The 17,356-nt window shown below is 45.9% G+C and overlaps 1 protein-coding gene across 1 annotated transcript; it reads left to right on the top strand.

The window, feature by feature from the left end:
- Window positions 1-179: 179 nt before the first annotated feature.
- Window positions 180-15,430, top strand: IVD (isovaleryl-CoA dehydrogenase). Its single transcript, XM_021556037.2, has 12 exons — window positions 180-311; window positions 3,224-3,313; window positions 4,543-4,594; window positions 7,182-7,351; window positions 8,725-8,818; window positions 9,058-9,194; window positions 9,711-9,807; window positions 10,871-10,964; window positions 12,093-12,174; window positions 12,641-12,745; window positions 13,374-13,446; window positions 13,555-15,430. Exons 1-12 carry the CDS (start codon window positions 180-182, stop codon window positions 13,686-13,688), a joined length of 1,260 nt encoding a protein of 419 aa, XP_021411712.2. The 3' UTR covers window positions 13,689-15,430.
- The last annotated feature ends 1,926 nt before the right edge of the window (window positions 15,431-17,356 follow it).

The raw sequence follows: 17,356 nt of genomic DNA, 5'->3' as shown, positions 1-17,356 counted from the left end.
CCTTGTGTCGGGCGTTCGCCGCTCTGCTCCGATCTCCGGTGTTCATGGCTTTAGTTCATTAAAGGTGTTCCAAGGACGCGCGCTCAGTCGCGGCCGCGCCGGGAGGCGGGCGGCGGGGCGGGGCGGGGCGCTCCGGGGCCGGGCCGCGCCTGCGCGCGGGGCTGCGGCGGGGAGCGGCCATGGCGGCGGCGGTGCTGGGGCGCGCGGCGGGCGGGGCGCGGCGGTGGCGGGCGCTGGCGGTGGCGCGGCGCGGCGGCGCGGGGCTGGCGGTGGACGACACGGTGAACGGGCTGAGCGCCGAGCAGCGCCAGGTACGGCCGGGCGGGGCGGGCCGCGCGCGGGGGTGTGGCGGCGCGGGCGGGCGCCCATTGGCCGCGGCCGGGCCGGGCCGCCCAATCCCCGCGCGCGGGGCGGGGGCGCGGCGGCCCCGGACACGCGGCCCGCGGGAGTGACCGGCCCGGCCCGGCCCGCGGCTCCGCCACGGAACGCCGCGCTGCGTAAGGGAACGGCCCCGGCCTCCGCGCTGGGCCTGGCGGATAGGCGATAATCGTCAGAAACGTGCTCGTCAAAGGAGCACCGCAGTGGGGCCGCGTCACATTCTCCCAAAATAAGTGTTGCAGCTCTCCCAGCTTGTTCTCCTGCCTAATGGGGCGCTTAAAGATTTTGGGGAATTCTTAGAACTCATTGCAGGTTACGGCTTCACTGCATGGGGACACGCAGGGGCAGGACATCTCTCTTCTGATGACTAGTGACAGCAACCCAGGGAAGGGCAGGAGCTGGGTCAGGGGAGGTTTAGGCTAGGTATTGGGAAAAGGCTTTTTCCTTCACAGAGTGGTCAGGCACTGAAACAGCATCCCAGGGAATCATCACAGCCCCAAGGCTTCCAGAGCTCAAGAAGCGTTTGGACAATGCTCTCAGGCACAGGGTGAGATTGTTGGAGTTTCTGTACAGAGCTGGGAGTTGGACTTTTTACCAAAAACCTCTGAAAACGCTGGGAAGAATAAGACTCTTAACACTGTCTTTAGTGTTAGTGAGTAAGACATTACTTTATTCTTGCCCAAGAAATGTTTGTGTGGCTGACAAAGTTCTGACCTTCACACCAACTTCACACCAAGACAAAACTTTTTCACTTGTATGTTTTTGGCAAACTAATTAATGTTTATTGGTTCTAAGTTGCATCATTCTCTTTATTAATTAGTATTCTGTCCTCTATTGGTTATTGATTTCTTGCTCTTCATGTTTATCTGGCCCACTTTCTTTAGTCCTTTTAAAGGACTAAAAAAGCCTCCAAATGAGAGTTTTCACCTTTTTATGCTTCAATCTTGTATGTGTCTTCTGGTTACTCCAACACATATTTGAAGGGCCATAAATTTAAGATCCCAGGTGTCAAATCTTCAACTCCCTCAGGCTTTGTTTATTGGAGCTTCTCAGGATTAGTTGTAGCAAACTTAAGGTTTCAGTGATTTAATGATCACAGTATCAATACGTGTCTCTGAAAAAGAAACTAATGCTGACTAAAAGTGGACATGCTTAAAATTAATTAAAACAGCTAATGAAACTGTAGTTAGGAAAGTTAACGTCGTTTCCAACAGACTGCTGATCCTTGTGTGTTCCCTTCCAACTCGGAATGTTCTATGATCCTTAGCTTTGCTGTGTTCTTCTGTGTGCAACAAAGCCAAGTGCTGACCATTCCAGATGTATTTCCTTCTGCCCCAGGGCTTGGAGTGAAGGGCAGTGTCCTCACAGGGCTGTTCCACGCAGGTTCCTTCCAGTAAAACACTGGAGCTACAGCCTCACTTTCCAGACAATTGTGATGGTACAAGCATATGGATGTGCAAAATAAACTTACTTGTTCTTTGTTGTTACAGAATTATTTCTTGCAATGTTTGTGTTCATGCTTATGAACACAGCTCAAACTGATCTTACTTTCTACTTCTATATTCAGCGGATGTAAAAGAAGGTGTAAAATATTCCTCTTTTTCCTATCTGTCTGGTGGAAAAGCTAAAAAACTCCATCAGAAATAATCTTCAGTAATATTAGTGAAACTATGAATTAAAAGCAAAATAACTGTTATAAACTGGCTTAGGGTATCAGGGCTGCCTGACTCCATCCTCAATCTCTAATTGATTAAGATTTTTTTTATTATGGTTTTAAGCTTGTCTTAATTTTTTTAAGCTCTTTGCTAAGTGTAATGCAGTCAGTTTTGTCACAGTGGAAAGATATCTAATGTCGTTTGGGGTTCTTTTTAAGTTTATAAATCTAGCAATGGGGAGAAAGCTTGTTTGCTAGTACTGGAATCCAGGCTGTGTATGACTGTGGAAATTTAACATATCTTCTCAATTGTAAAAAAGGGGATGCTTAGGGTTTGGGGGCCAGAGAAAGACAGAGGAGTGTGGGCATATTTTGGTTTGTTGTTCCTGCCCCTTATACAGGTTCTTTTTTAACAGCTCAGGGTTTCACTCTCTAAAACTGTTGCTTCATCAGAATTAATGTGTGGGAATAAAGAACCAAAAAGAAAAAAAAAAAAAAAGTATTATTAAACTCTACCATAAGATCAAGACCAAGTTTTTAAATATTCCTGTTAAAAACATTTAGGAACTGCATATATTTTATTAATATGTGTAGAGAGTTCTGTAGCATACACATATGTAAGTGTTCAGAGTTTAAAATTTAGAAAAAAATTTTGGGGTTTTTAACACTTGGATCAATGAACATTCCTGGCTTTATCAAATTTCCCCACTGTAAAAGGTAGTAAGGTAGATAATGTAGTTTTAGTTTGATACACAAAAACATTTTGATTAGTATCTCTGCTTGTTGCAGGCATCTGCACACAATTAAATGGTGCTGTAAGCAGCTACAGGATGGGGTTAGCACATTATAAACTTGGTTCATCAGCTTCCAAAGTTCCCTGCCCAAAAATATGCCTGAACCTCAGTGCAGGCAGCAATTCAGGAACATTCTCTTCATGTCAGGGTACAATTAAGGTTAAATGCTGAGAGGGACTAAAGTACATGATGTCCTTTTTAAAAGACTGAAGAAATTGCCCTCTTATGTGGCATTTCAGCCAGTAACCTGGACCATGGGTTTCCTCATGGTCTTGTGCTTCTGGGTTTGGGATGCTGAAGTGGCCTGGTGAGGGAATGATGGCAGGATCCAGGGGAAGAATATGACAATATATTGCTGAGATGTAATGGATGTGTTTTTCCTCCCCTCTTTTCCCAGCTTAGACAGACCATGACAAAGTTCTGCCAAGAGCATTTGGCTCCAAAGGCCCAGCAGATTGACCAGGAAAACGAATTCAAAGGCATGCGGGCAAGTATTTCATGTGTGGTTCTGAAAGCCTCTTTGGGCTTTGATCTCTGCATTAGTCCAGACAATCCCAAGCCACACCACAGGAACATGTGCATTAACTTTGCAAACTTAAAAGCCACAGAGAAAACCTTTTTTTGGTTTCCCGTTTTAGCATTTGTTACCTTTCAGCAGAACCCAGCGATAATATTCATAATAAAGATTGATAATGGTCTTGTTTGGATTCTTATCATGGGATTCCTGCCTGTCTGTTCTGGCTCCTTCCCCAACATGTGCTTTGTATACTCTTGGCTCAGTCCCTTTCTTGGACATGAATTTCCTCTTCAGATTTGCTGTGCAAATACTGTGTACAAATGCTGAAACTTGCCTTCGTAATAAACCCAACAAATCCTGTGCCACAGGGTGCTTTGATTGATGGAAATTACAAATCTGACTACTGGTTTTTATAAGCTCCACAAGACTCAAAAAGCTCTAAACATCTGCCAGTATTTCCTAGAGCTCTGCTGTTGACATTTCCAGGGATGTATACGCAGCTTTGAAGTGAAGTGTATAAATTTAGCCTGGCATTCCAGATGTCCTCCAGAGCTATTATATGATACTTTTTTGAAGTCTCTGATGATTATTGCTGGACACCAAGGCCACATGAACATCACTCACCTATGTGTCCACCACAAAACAGAGGAAAGGAACAGCAGGGAGATGGCCTCACCAGTACACATATGGGCCTCCCTGGTGACAACATCCTTGCTACTGCATTTTGTCACAGCTGTAACATTCCCATTTTTCAAATTTCCCCCAAGGAGTCTTTCTTGGCTTTAGTTGCCAGCTCCTGTTTTACTGGAAGAATTTTAAAGTGCCATCTCATAGCTTCATATCTCCAGGGTTTTGGTAATGTATAGTTTATACTCTTATACAAAAAATTTCATTGGAGTGGGCAAAGAATTAAATCTTAGGAGGTATCCTTCCAGAATTAAATTTAGGTATGTGAATTTTCACTGAATTCCACAAACCTCTTCTGTGTGTAGCATAACTGGTGTTCTTAAATCTGTGTGGTTTCTCAGTTCTGAGGATGGAGCTGCACTGCGGCAGGAACAGGTATTAGGTTTATATTTGCTTCATTCTTGTGATACCTCACAGATAAATGGATTGTGTCCAGTGAACTACCTGGGGAAACTTGTTGTGCTGATGCCCAGACTGCCAGTTTGGGCTGATTGCTTGTTCTGTATTTGTAGGACTTTTGGAAGAAACTTGGAGAACTGGGAGTTCTGGGAGTCACAGCCCCTGGTAAGTCTCTTCCAATCTTTCACCTTCTGATGGGTGATTCTTCAAACGAGAGACTACTTAAACTCTCTAGTTCACAACTGCCTTGTCCGTGATGTGGCATCAATTTTGTCCTATCTTTGTAGTTTAAAAAACTCCTTTCCAACTGTTTTTCTTCTTCTCTAACTTAGAATCCTTTTTCATTGTTAGACAAAATGCCTTTCACAGTTTAAAAGCACTGCTCAGAAATGGTTTCTCCAGATGTAACATATGTAGCTCAAATGTATTTGTGCCTTTCTAATATGAAGCAAGTTTTGAAGGAGAGTGAGAGATAAAAGTATCCCAGAACAAACATCCATATCTAATGGGAGAAGTTAAAGGGTACAAAATAATGCCCTGAAAAGCTGTGATAACTAATGGGGAGTGACCACGGCCAACCAGTCGGAAAAAAATCAGGGGAAATCTTATTCAGTCTTGTGCAGGTTAGTGAAAAGTGTTGTGATGAGTGTTACAGATGAGTGTGATCGCGCTGAATGCACCAAGGCAGGGTAATGAGGAGAAGCCCTTAGTGGAGAAAAGCGGCTGATGGGGCCTTTCTTTCCCCATGGAAAAGTCTGTTTTCTAGATGTGGCTGTGCAAAGGCTCTGCAGAATCCAGCTGAATAGCAATGTGTCAGAATAATGCCTCTGCCTCGCTTTCAGTGCTGAAAGACTGCATTTCTGCTTTCTCTCTCTCCTCTTCCCCATTTACTGCTGCTCCTGTTTTTCCTCACTCTTACCTTCTTTCTTCTTTGATGTTGTGCCTGAGGCTTACAGCAGTTTCCCACACTATAAATAAGCCATCCCCTCATGAGTCCTGTCCTTCTTAATTTCCTCAAAGGTTTACCTCTCAAACTCTCCTACACCCAGGATTTTTCACTTTATTTTGGATCGTGGAGCTGCGTTTTTCTTTATTGATGTGGGTTTTGTTGGAGGAGAGTGGGATTTAGGATGTGAAGATTGTGTGGAATCTTAGGAGGGTATACACAATTAAATGGCATGTTTGGGTACCAGTGCATCAAGTCTATTAAGGGAACATTTTGAATAACAGTAGTGTTTCTTTTCTTCCTAAAACTAAGATAACCATGGTGTTTGTAATTTTCCATTTGTTTTATAAAGTGCAAAGTGAAGAAATGTAAATATGTCGTTTCCGTTGAATGATAATACAGGCATGTCATATACAAAGAGTAGCTTTGAAAACACAGCATCATTTGAAATTACACCATGGTTTGTGTTGTATGATGAGGTGTCTGGCAGGATCATTTTCCTGTTCCTCTTGCAGTGCAAAGCAATCCTGGATTTGTACTGCTCACAGTTACCTCACCTTTCTTGAGGTAAAAGCACAAAACGCAGCCATTATATAGGAATTGATAAAAAACTCTCTTGTTTTGGCATACATGAGAAATTGTTAAGACCATCTTCTAGGATACTGATAGCAAACCCCTAAACTTGGGTTTGTAGCAGAGAGCGGAGATTTTAGAGGATAAAGGGCCCTGCAGATAAAGACAGGAATCAAAATGAGGGACATGAGAGGAAAGGCTGTGTATGGTGTTAATTTGAGGAATCTGGGGCAGCAGCCCCTTGGAGCTGTGCCCTTTGGTCACTCTGAGCACAGGCAGATTTCCTCTTACCTTGTTGCTCTTGCTTGAAGCCTCCACACTGATGACAAGTAAGTCCCAGCTTATCTCCCCAGCTGCTTCTTGACGTTCATGTAATGTTATAGTGCTTCTCTTAGCAGTACAACCACTTGCTTCCTACCTGGAGAACAAAGATTTTAGGTTGGGAGGTGTCTGTGTGTTATAAATGTATTTAGAGGTACATGTGTGTATATTTATGTAGGCTGTTGGCTCCTCAAGGCTGTTACACATTTCTCAGCCTTCTCTTTTTACCTGTCTTCTCTCTCCCTCTTCTACTGTGTGATTTCAATCTTTACTATTCATTTTAGGTTCAACTCCATGTGCCTAGCTGGGCTCCCAGTGCTGCTCTGTCTCACTTTATCCTCTCTTGAAATCTATATGCTTGTCATTGACAAATTACATTTATGGATCGTTGTCCTTCTCAGTTGTCACTCATCAAAATTCTGGTGTCCTGCACATTTGTAGGCTTAGAAAAGTCTTTAGTGCCACATTTTTGAGCAGTTTGCAAATTTCTCACTTGTTTAGGGGCAAATATACATTGATTTTACAAACCTTGCCTGTGTTCCTTTGTTCTCACTTTAAGTTGGTTGCAATTTGGTGATTTAATCTTTGTGATAATACTAAGGGTAATAAGAAGGACTCATTATTACTCAATGTCAGTAGCATGTTCAAGATATGTCCTTGTGCATGTTCTGCATATAAACTATGTTATACAAGTCAATTATGGATTATGCTAAAGACAAAATATCCCTGTGACTTTAAGATCAGAAAAATGAAATTCAGAGAGGATGGGGAAAGCCAGAAGTGCCCGCCTCAGGGATGGCAAGAGTCAAATCCAGAAGCATTCTCAGTGTCTTGGATTTCATTGGAGACTGAGCCCAGCTTTGGGATCCTGTGCACATGGTGGGTAACATGAGCTTTCTCCTCTCTTCCCAGCGGAATACGGTGGATCTGCCCTGGGGTACCTGGACCATGTGCTGGTGATGGAGGAGATCTCCCGTGCATCAGCGTCTGTGGGGCTCAGTTACGGGGCCCACTCCAACCTGTGCATCAACCAGCTCGTGCGCAACGGCAACGAGGCCCAGAAGCACAAGTACCTGCCCAAGGTATGTGGCTGGAGGAGGGGCAACACTGAAAGCATTTGAGTTCTGGCTGCAAGGATGGCATCTTAAACACCAGCAAATTTCAGTGACCAAACCTTAGGAAATACTGAACATACCAAACTTGCACTTCTCTGACTTTTCAGTTTTTGTTTTATTAATCCATATTGACCTCATCCCATGCCCATGTCTTTGTAGGCAACACAGCGCAGCTCTCTCGAGCTGTGTTACTAAGGGAGGCTTTGAGGTGACACTGGAGAATATTCTTTCCAATTCCCAAATCACTCTGAGATCTCTAAATGAAAGTCACTGTTTTCCTATTTTATATTCTCCATTTCTCACTGCCCAAATGCTTGGTTTGGCTGTTAATTAACTACATGTGAAACTTCATCATCACTTGGGGCATTGATGTTGCAACTCAGAAGTGCATTAATTAGATTTCCGTTTTTAAATGCATATAAAAACAGTGAGCACATTGAATCCCAGCTGCTGAGATTATCAGTGAAATTATCAGCACAAGAAACTTGATTTAAACACTGTGGAGCCTGCAAATGTATAACCCCAAATTGTCCTCCTTCCTCAGGTGTATTTTCATGCTTCATTCTCTGCCTTTCAATGAGATGTGAAGTCACTTCAGCTCTGACTTGTTTTGGCTCCTGACAGAGTACTTAAACATGCTTAACTAGATTTGAGCACTTCATTGAGACTTCTGTAGCAATGCACTGATGGATTGAATTGGTTGAACATATCTTAAGCATAGAGTCTTCTTTTAAAAAAAAAAGTAGAGATCAAAAGGAGGAGAAGATGGATGAAAGTACACAGGGAGGGAAAAAAAAGGCAAGGAGAAAAGGGCAGGATGAAATAACAGTGAAGCAGAATCAACAGCTCTGCCAGAGCCTGGTGTGAGCAGGCACAGGAGGAGGGTCCATCTGCTGTTTTGGGGTGAGGGTGGGGGGACTGGGCTAGGAGAACATTGCAGAGAACTTTCCCATCCCTTTTCACCCCCTCGTTGGCCTTTTGTGTTCACCAGCTCCTGTTTGTGTAAAAGGGCAGCAGAAAGCCCAGGCAGGAGCTGGGGACAAGCATATGGCTGCCTGCATGGTTCCTTGGCACTTTCCTCGTGTGTTGTGCAAGCAGGGCTGTGTCAGACAGAGCTGAGTCACCCTTCTCATCCCTCCAGGATTTGGTTCTGTTCATTTGCACAGTGCAAGAGAGCTCCTGGCTCAGGCTGTACCGGGAGCAGCAGCTCTCATTTGAGTTCTTGCAGAGAGCAGCCACTGTGGAGGTTCAGTGCAGGAAAACGGGCAGGGGGGCTAAAGAAGGAGTGCAAACAATGCTGCTGGTCTTCATCTTTTGCTAATATTTCTCCTTTCTTCCAGCTAATCAGCGGGGAGCACATTGGAGCCTTAGCCATGAGCGAGCCAAATGCTGGCTCTGATGTTGTGTCCATGAAGCTGAAAGCAGACAGGAAAGGTAAAGCCTGTCCTGTGCTGCCCAGGGAGGTGCTGAAGGCCACATCCCTGGAGATGTTCAAAGAATGTTTGGCAGTGGCACTCAGTGCTCTGGGCTGGTTCACAAGGTGGGGATGGGCCAAAGGTTGGAGGTTTTTTCCAACCTAAGTGGTTCTGGGAAGCCTATTAGGGAATAAATGGAGTGCAGGGAATAGCAGTGTTGCTGTTGTGAGCTAACAGATTTAATCTCTTGGCTTCCAGGAGACTTTTTTGTATTGAATGGGAACAAATTCTGGATCACCAACGGGCCGGATGCGGATGTTCTCATCGTCTACGCTAAAACTGACATGAACGCTGTCCCGGCCTCCCAAGGCATAACCGCCTTCATCGTGGAGAGGGTGGGTTTTGTTATTCCCACAGGGTTTTAAAGCAGAATCCTTCATCTTAAGTGCCTCAGTTGGAAGTCAGCTGGTTTTCCTTCCATAACTACCAGCCTCTTCCTCAAAGACAAACTACTTTCTGCCTTTCAGGCAGGAAAGAAACCTTTAATAAACCAGAATCAGTAAACCTTCTGATTGACGTAACTTCATGATTAGAACAGTTAAGTTCCTCAAAGAGCTTCCAACCATTACTGTAGGAAAGCCTGTGTTGGCAGCTGTCCAAATTATTTATTTATTTGCTGTTTTATGTGCATTAGAAAATGGGTGCACGGAGTCATATGTGTGTGTTTCTCTGTCCATTTGCTTTCTCTGCACTTGCACTCAGATCTGGTCGTGTTCTTAGGTCACTTTATCTCCCTTCTGGCACCCTACACATGTTCCTGTGGTCAGGGGAATTTCACAGATCTCTCATAATTTTTTTTGGTCTGTTGGAACTGAGATGTGAAATGTATTGTTACTTCCTTGACTTTGCAGGGAATGCCAGGTTTCAGGACAGCCCAGAAGCTGGATAAGCTGGGAATGAGAGGGTCTAATACCTGTGAATTGATCTTTGAAGACTGCAAGGTCCCCGGTGAGTTGGGTTCAAATCATGGTGCCTTCCTGCGTTCTTGATCAGATAAATTGGATCACTAATTACACACATGTTCAGCCCGTGACTTGGAGGGCTTTGCAGATGCTTATCTCCTCTCTGGCAGCCTCTGAGGGAGCTGATGGAACTGGAAAAGTGCAATCTGCTGGATTTCAGGGAGGGAGCATATAGTTTGTCAGGTCACTGCTCTTTTACCCTCATGGACCTAGTTCTTAACCACTTCCTTCTACAAAGCCTTGCTGAAGTTTCCCAAGCAACTTGTTTCCATTAGAGCTCCTGTCTTGTATGGAAGTGAGCTACTTTGCCCTAAAGGTTTTTTCACTGGAGACTTTCCAACAGGCTTTTGTAACATTTCTGAGTTCTTTTAGGGGCAGGAAAATGGACATCCTTTCCCCTGGTAGTTAGTACAACAGAGGCTTCTGTAATAACAGTATTTGTTATTCCAGTGGCAATTTTTGTTGATAGAAAAATTCCAGCCTTTCTACAGCAAATGGAGAAGATGTCTTACCATAAAAATCCTGACTGCACATTTGCAGAGCAAGGAGCTCTCCTGCTCCCCATATACACCTTCAAAAGCTAAAGTGGAAGAGTTTCAGCTGAAACCTAACATTTCTAACTGTGTTGGATCCCTCCACCCTGAAATCATAAAGGTCAGTGCCCTGGTGCTCTGATCATGTCCCAGGAGTCATCCACAGGGAACAGCATGTACTCCTGGAAAGAGGATGTTGACATGGAGAAGCACATCGCTGCAGTGTTGGAAGTTAATGCACTTGGCACTCTGGCCATTAATGCTCCTTCTGATCCTTGGCTTTGGAAGCTGAAACAGTTTTTTCCAGGAAATTTTTCAGGCTATTCAGTCGTTTTTCATAGAATCCCAGGATGGTTTGGGCTGGAAGGAACCTTAAGCTCGTCCAGTCCCATCCCCTGCTGTGGGCAGGGACACCTTCCACTGCCCCTCCCCCCGCCCCAGTGAACACAGGCCCTCAGTGAGCAGCTTATCTGAGTTTTGCACATAAATAAATCACTTTTTCTTTGCTCTTTGCAGCTGAAAATGTCTTGGGGACACTGAGCAAAGGAGTCTATGTTCTGATGAGTGGATTGGACCTGGAGAGGCTTGTGCTGTCCGGGGGCCCCCTGGGGTAAGGGTTTGTCATCTTTTGTAGGTTGTAAAGCCAGAAGGGTCCTTGGTGATCACCAAGCCTGGTGGGGATCCCCTGGGGCCTGCAGCTCTTGGCAGGATGGATCCTGGATGGAGAACTGGGTTACTGGGGCAGCAGAAGAGAAGAGGCTGGGTCAGATGTGGGAAGAAAGCAAGGTGTGATGAGACCTCAAGGCTGCTGGATGTCTCAATCAAAACCAGCATAGAACTCCAGCACAGCTGCTTGACTGGGCTCTCCTGAAGGTGCTCAGGGCCCTCTCAGCAGCCGCTGCTCACTCAAATGTGCTCAGCCCCATCCTTGAGCTCTCAGCTCCTCATGCAGTGGTTTTCCAATTTGAAAGCATCTCTGTGAAGTCCCCTGTGACAGGGAAGGAATGAGAGAAGCAATGCCAGAAAGAATGTTTGCAAGTCTGCCTGCCAGTGTCCACTGATCCTCCAGAGCAGGCTTTGGAAATTATCTGTCTTGATAAAAAAATTTCAAGAGATATAAATCTGCTTCAGTCCCCAGTTGCTGGCTTGTGTATCCCCCTGTGTTATTACTCAGGGAATAACCAGTTCATTTGTGTTATCAATTCCTTAGAATCTAATACACTATCTAGAGACTCACAAACTAGTTTGTTCTTCATTTATTCAATCCTTAAGCTCCCCAGTAATTACTGGCACCCCACAGTCCTTTTGTCCTCCCGAGTGGTCTCTCTGGGCTAATCCTCTTGTGGCAAGAGCCACTTCCACAAAGCAGGAGAAGGATTTTTTCCCTTCCTTGTTCTTACCTATGCTGTTTTATATGGTATTGCCTGGTACTCCTTGATTGGAGGAGCTCTGGAGGTAAGAGGAGCACAAACTGTCCTGGCTGTGGTTGTGAGAAAGCTCTTCAAGTCTCAGTCCCCTGAATTAAAAGGTTTGGCCTTCCCCCACAGGATGTCCCAAATGAGCACTGAGGAGAAATATGGGACCTTTGGATTTTATTCTTGGCCTGGTTTGAGTGGAACTGTAGAAAGACAGCAGGATATCACTTCAGCTATGAGAACCTTTTTGCCTTGGGTTATGTTTCTAAAGTTAAATCATTATTAATTAATAGTTCTTCTGTTTCCCTTTTCCCTCTTCTCAGACTCATGCAAGCTGTTCTTGACCACGCAATTCCGTACCTGCATGTCAGAGAAGCATTTGGACAGAAAATTGGTCACTTCCAGGTGAGGCAGAAAAGGAATTGAGACTTTTTGTCCTCTTTTCTCTTTAAAACTGAGAAGACTGAGAGCTTTGCTGTGGCGGGGGGCTTTGCATGGAGTAGGTCACCTGCTGTTTATGCTGGGGCTGCATGATGTGATAATGAGTGGCCTGGGGTAGTGGAAGCTTCTTGCTCAGGGCATGGAGATGGAACTGGATGAACTTTAAGATCCTTCCAACTTAAGGAATCCTGGGATTCTGTGATGTGGTGAGAAGGTGGAAAGACCTCTGAGCCTGCTCCCCTGAGATCACTGTTGGTGGGTGAGGGACTGTGACTGATATCTAGGGGTCTGTGACTTAACAGAACCTCCAGCTCTGTCATGTCTGCTGGGTCCATATCTCCTTCCATGTCTAGTTTCTCTGAGCTATTTTGGGGAATGGTGATCCCCCTTGCTGGTGTTAATTAATGTCCCTTGCCTTTGGGCTGTGCAGCTCATGCAGGGCAAGATGGCAGATATGTACACACGGCTCATGGCCTGCCGGCAGTACGTCTACAATGTGGCCAAAGCCTGTGACCAGGGACACTTCAACGCCAAGGTGAGCTCAAGTCCTACCTGGGCTATGTGTCCTGGGGCAATTCCTGCAGTCCCAGAGCCTCAGCTGGGGGGAGCCTCTGTACACTGAGTACCCACAGACCAAAGGATCTTTTTTTCACACGCGAAGTACTTTACCTTTTTTCACTCACAAATTAAAAGCAAACCTCCTTTAACAAGGCAAGGGATTTAGCAGCATCAGTAGGTGTTTATTGCGAGCCCAGACAGATGGCCTGGTTGTTGTAAGGGCTGCAGCAGTTGTTAGAGGTGTTGTCATCTCCACCTGTCACCACACCTCTATTGGATGAGGATGTTGAGTGTTTAACAGTGGGAGCAGAGATGTCTGCATCCCAAAGCAAATCATGTTGGCCTCCTGGGGGATTGATGGGTTTTTGTGAGAGAGCCATCTTCTTTGGTGCGCTTTTTATTTTTTTCCTTCTTCTGTGCGACCTTTACAGATCTTCCGTGAGTGTTCTATAGTAACAGGGACGCTGCTGGAGCTCCTGTCCCTGTGCTTTGTGATCAAGTAGTTCAGGGTTCTTAGCAGGTGTCTGTAGAGTGATGGCAGCATGAGGGCAGCATAGGGACTGGAGATGGCCTTTCCTGACTGTCCCTTTGTGACTGTCCCATAGGACTGCGCCGGAGTGATCCTGTACTCAGCAGAGTGTGCAACGCAGGTGGCCCTGGATGGGATCCAGTGCCTGGGTGAGTGGACAGAGCCAAGCACAATGCAAGAGCATTTCCCTCTGCTGTCCCACCCTCAGTCCTGAAATCAGGGACGAGGAATGACTTGAGGCTTTTTTTGTGTGGCAGGTGGGAACGGTTACATCAATGACTACCCCATGGGGCGCTTCCTGCGCGATGCCAAGCTCTACGAGATTGGGGCGGGCACCAGCGAGGTGCGCAGGCTCGTCATCGGCAGGGCCTTCAACGCCACCTTCAAGTAACGCCGCCAGTGCAGAGGCAGCACCGTGACCACCACGAGGCCTTGACTGTGAGGCTGGAGCGCACAACTCAGCTTCTTCCTGCCTGCCATTCCAGCATCGTCACTTGTGGAGTCCCCTCTGCCTGCTCTGGGAACAGATGCTGCTGGACTGGGCTTGGACACGATCAGTCAGAGGGCATATGGAAGAAGAAGTGTTTTTTCTCTTTTGTGATCATCCTGATTCATGGTGTTCATGAGCTGTTGACTCTCAGCTTTGCAAGGCAGACGTTTATCCCCCCCACTAGGCAGGGTGGCAAGGGGTGTGCAGCCACTCCTGCACACAGAAAGTCAACCCAAACCCACCAAAATGGACAATGAGGGAACAACTTTGTTCTTACCAAAAAGCCCTGAGTGCCATTAAACAGTTAGAATTTAGCATATTGCCATTGGAAGGTGAAACTTCCTGCTGTGACCTTCCAATGGGATTAATACCTTCCATTTTGGGAACTTGACACCAACCACATTGAGCGGTTGCTATCATGAATGCTTAAAGGGGTTAAAGTCATCTGTGCACGAGCAGCATTTAGGTGCTGATTCCTAAAACCTCCTTAAATCTCATGTGTGTTGCATTGCAGAATTCCTTTCCTATTTGCAGCTTTACTATTCTGGCTGCTTCTGGAGTTATTTGGGTGCAGGCCTGAGGCCTTGCTGTGCTGACTGACTGCTCCCATCAGGTCATTTTCTCAGAGTTGTCACCATCCATCACCCTGGGGACAAGTTAACAAATCAGAGCTTGTTGTGACATCTGTGAATGAAGCAGGCAGAAAAAGCTGACTTCTTTGGGGTTTAGTTCCCTCTGAAGGCTGTTATTTTGGCCAAGCCTGTCCTCGCACTCCGACTCTGGGCAGCTGAGCGATGTGTTTGTGAGTGATCTCAGTGCATCTTGTATCCAGCAAATCGGGGCTTATCCAGCTTTTTAAAGGAAATTGCACAGCATCCTGCCAGTGAATCACAAGTGGAATCACAAATGGAAATGGGCTGTTGGAAACGTGATTGAACAGTTAATTAAACTGTTGCCATGTAGGCAGCTCCCAGCAGTTTTAACAAAATTCACCTTCAACTGTGTGTATTTTTTTGCTATAGTTGACTCCTGTCTGTATCAGGTGACAGTAGACTAACACAGAATTTTAAAATGCCACAGATTGAAGACAGTTCAGTTTCTGAATTGCCAGGTAGGTCACCAAGAGTTTATAGAAGTCACTAAGAGCCATAAAGAGCTTCTGAAATCCTGGTGAGAGCACCTTCCTCCAAAGCTTCGTATTTATTCAGCCTCAGTGGGTGGCTGTCACTCAGGAAGTGTCCCAGGGTTTAATTTTCAGCCTAAATCTCTGGATATAAGGTGGACAGAGGTGCTTTGTCAGGAATATTTTGTTGAGCTGCATCTGAAAATGCTGTGGAAGTGAACCCTGACATGCACTTCATACAGGAAATACTCAGTGCATTGCTGTCCATGGATGTAAGAATTTAGTTATGTGACCAGACATTTATGTTTTGTCACAAAATGATTCTTGGATCACTGTTAAGATCCATTCCTGACAGAGAAACTTTTCTAGGGAGTGTCAGAGCCTTGACAGGATCGTGTGAGATTCAGATTGTTAAAAATAGGCATTCTAAGGTGGAAGGAACCTAGAGATTTTTAAACCTGTCCTTCAGCACTGGAGAGGTCTGGTCTTAATACACATAATAAATAATATCTTCACTTTCCAGGCTGATCGGCACCTTGGAATTGAAGGTAAAATGAATCAATATCTAACAAATCTTGGGACAGGGGCAGATTCATAAATCCTCAGCAGGGTTGTGTTATTCAAATCTCACTTCCTTCTACAGCAAATGCCTTGGGAAAGGGATGGGAGAGCTTTTTTGAGGAATAGAGGGTTAATCTTTATACCAAACTAATAAAATAAGCTTTTGCTGTGGCCTGTGCTCTTGGGGGGCCCCAGCAGAGGGGAGCTGCAAGCTCTGCTACCCACTAAAGCACATCTAGGCTAGCAGCAGCAACAGCTATGGTATTGCTTTCCCTGCCTATCCCTCTGTCTTCCCAACCACAGCTTTTCCCCATAATTCTCATTTAAAAGAAATACATTTACAGAGATCATGCAGGCTGTGCTTTAGCTCCTCTGGAGAGCAGCAGAGCTAACAGGGAAAACACAGGGGGCTGTGCTGCTGGATATCATCTGAACAGTTTCTGCTGTAGATATGTGATGGAAATTGTCCTGGCCTGACAGCCTTTGGCTGGTGGCAGGGCTGGATGTGCTGCGTCTTTGCTGTTTTTCAACATCCTTGCCCTATTTGCAGCTGCCTGACCACTGAGCAGAGAAGGCATGGAGAGCAGTGGGGGGAATTATTCATGAAGATACGCGGTGGGTTGATCCTGGCTGGGTGCCAGGCACCCACCAAAGCTTATCACTGCCCTCCACAGCTGGACAGAGAAATATAACAAAGGTTCATGGGTTGAGATAAGGCTTGGAAGAGATCCCTCACCCAAAACTGTCAGACAAAACTGACTCAAGTTAGAGATGTTAATTGAATTTATTACTTACAAAATCAGAACATGATAATGAGGTAAAAAAAACCTCAAAAATATCTTCCCCCCACCCTTCCCTCCTTCCCTGCTCTAACTTCTCCCCCCGCAGCAGCGCAGGGAGACAGACGGAAATGGTGGTTACAGCCAGTTCATCACAAGTTTCTGCTACTGCTCAAGGAGAGGAATCCTTCCCGTGCTCCAGCATGAGATCCTTCCCATGGGAGACAGCTCTCCATGAACTTCTCCAATGTGAGTCCATGCCATGGGCAGCAGTTCTCCATTAACTACTGCATTGTGGGTCATTCTTCCACAAGGTCAATCCTTCAGACTCAGCCTCCTCCAAGGTGGATCCCCCAAGGGTTCACAAGTCCTGCCAGGAAACCTGCTCCAATCTCCTCCATGGGTCTGCAGGTCCCTGGACAGGCATGGGCTTCCTACAGGTTCACAGCCTCCTTTCAGGCATCCCCCTGCTCCAGTGTGGGGTCCTCTGCAGGCTGCAGGTGCATCTCTACACACCCATGGCCCTCCATGGGCTGCAGGGGGACAACCTGCTGCATCAGCTCTGTACCACAGGCTGCAGGGGAATCTCAGCTTGCACCTGGAGCAGATCCTGCCCCTCCTGCTCCACTCCTTGTTGTCTGCAGGGCTGTTCCTCTCACATATTCTTACCCTACTGTTCTTTGGACCTAGTTCTATCTGCCTAATAAGATTTTTTCTTCTTAAATATTATCCCAGAGGTGTCACCACCATTCTGGATTTGCTCAGCCTTGACCAGCAGCACGTCCATCTTGGAGCTGCCTGGAATGGGCTCTGCTGGATGCGGGGGAACTTCCTGGCAGCTTCTCATAGAAGTCACGCCTGTAGCCCTCTGGCTACCAAAACCTGGCCATGCAAACCCAGTACAAGGTAACAGAGAGTTTATTTCAGCAGTGTGGGATTTGGAATGTGGTTCAGTTGGTGATAGCAAGAGAGGGCATAGCCTCAAGCTGCACTGGGAAGTTCAGGTGGGATATAAAAAGTATTTCTTTTTACAGAAGGAGTGGTCAAGCAGTGAAAGGGGCTGTCCAGGTAGGTGTTGGAGTCCCTATCCCTGAAGGTGTTCAAGG

This window comes from Lonchura striata, chromosome 6, assembly GCF_046129695.1.
Source record: "Lonchura striata isolate bLonStr1 chromosome 6, bLonStr1.mat, whole genome shotgun sequence".
In the NCBI taxonomy this organism is placed as follows: domain Eukaryota; kingdom Metazoa; phylum Chordata; class Aves; order Passeriformes; family Estrildidae; genus Lonchura; species Lonchura striata.
The sequence above is the reverse complement of the archived record's forward strand: the minus strand, read 5'-3'. Positions and strand labels throughout refer to the sequence as shown.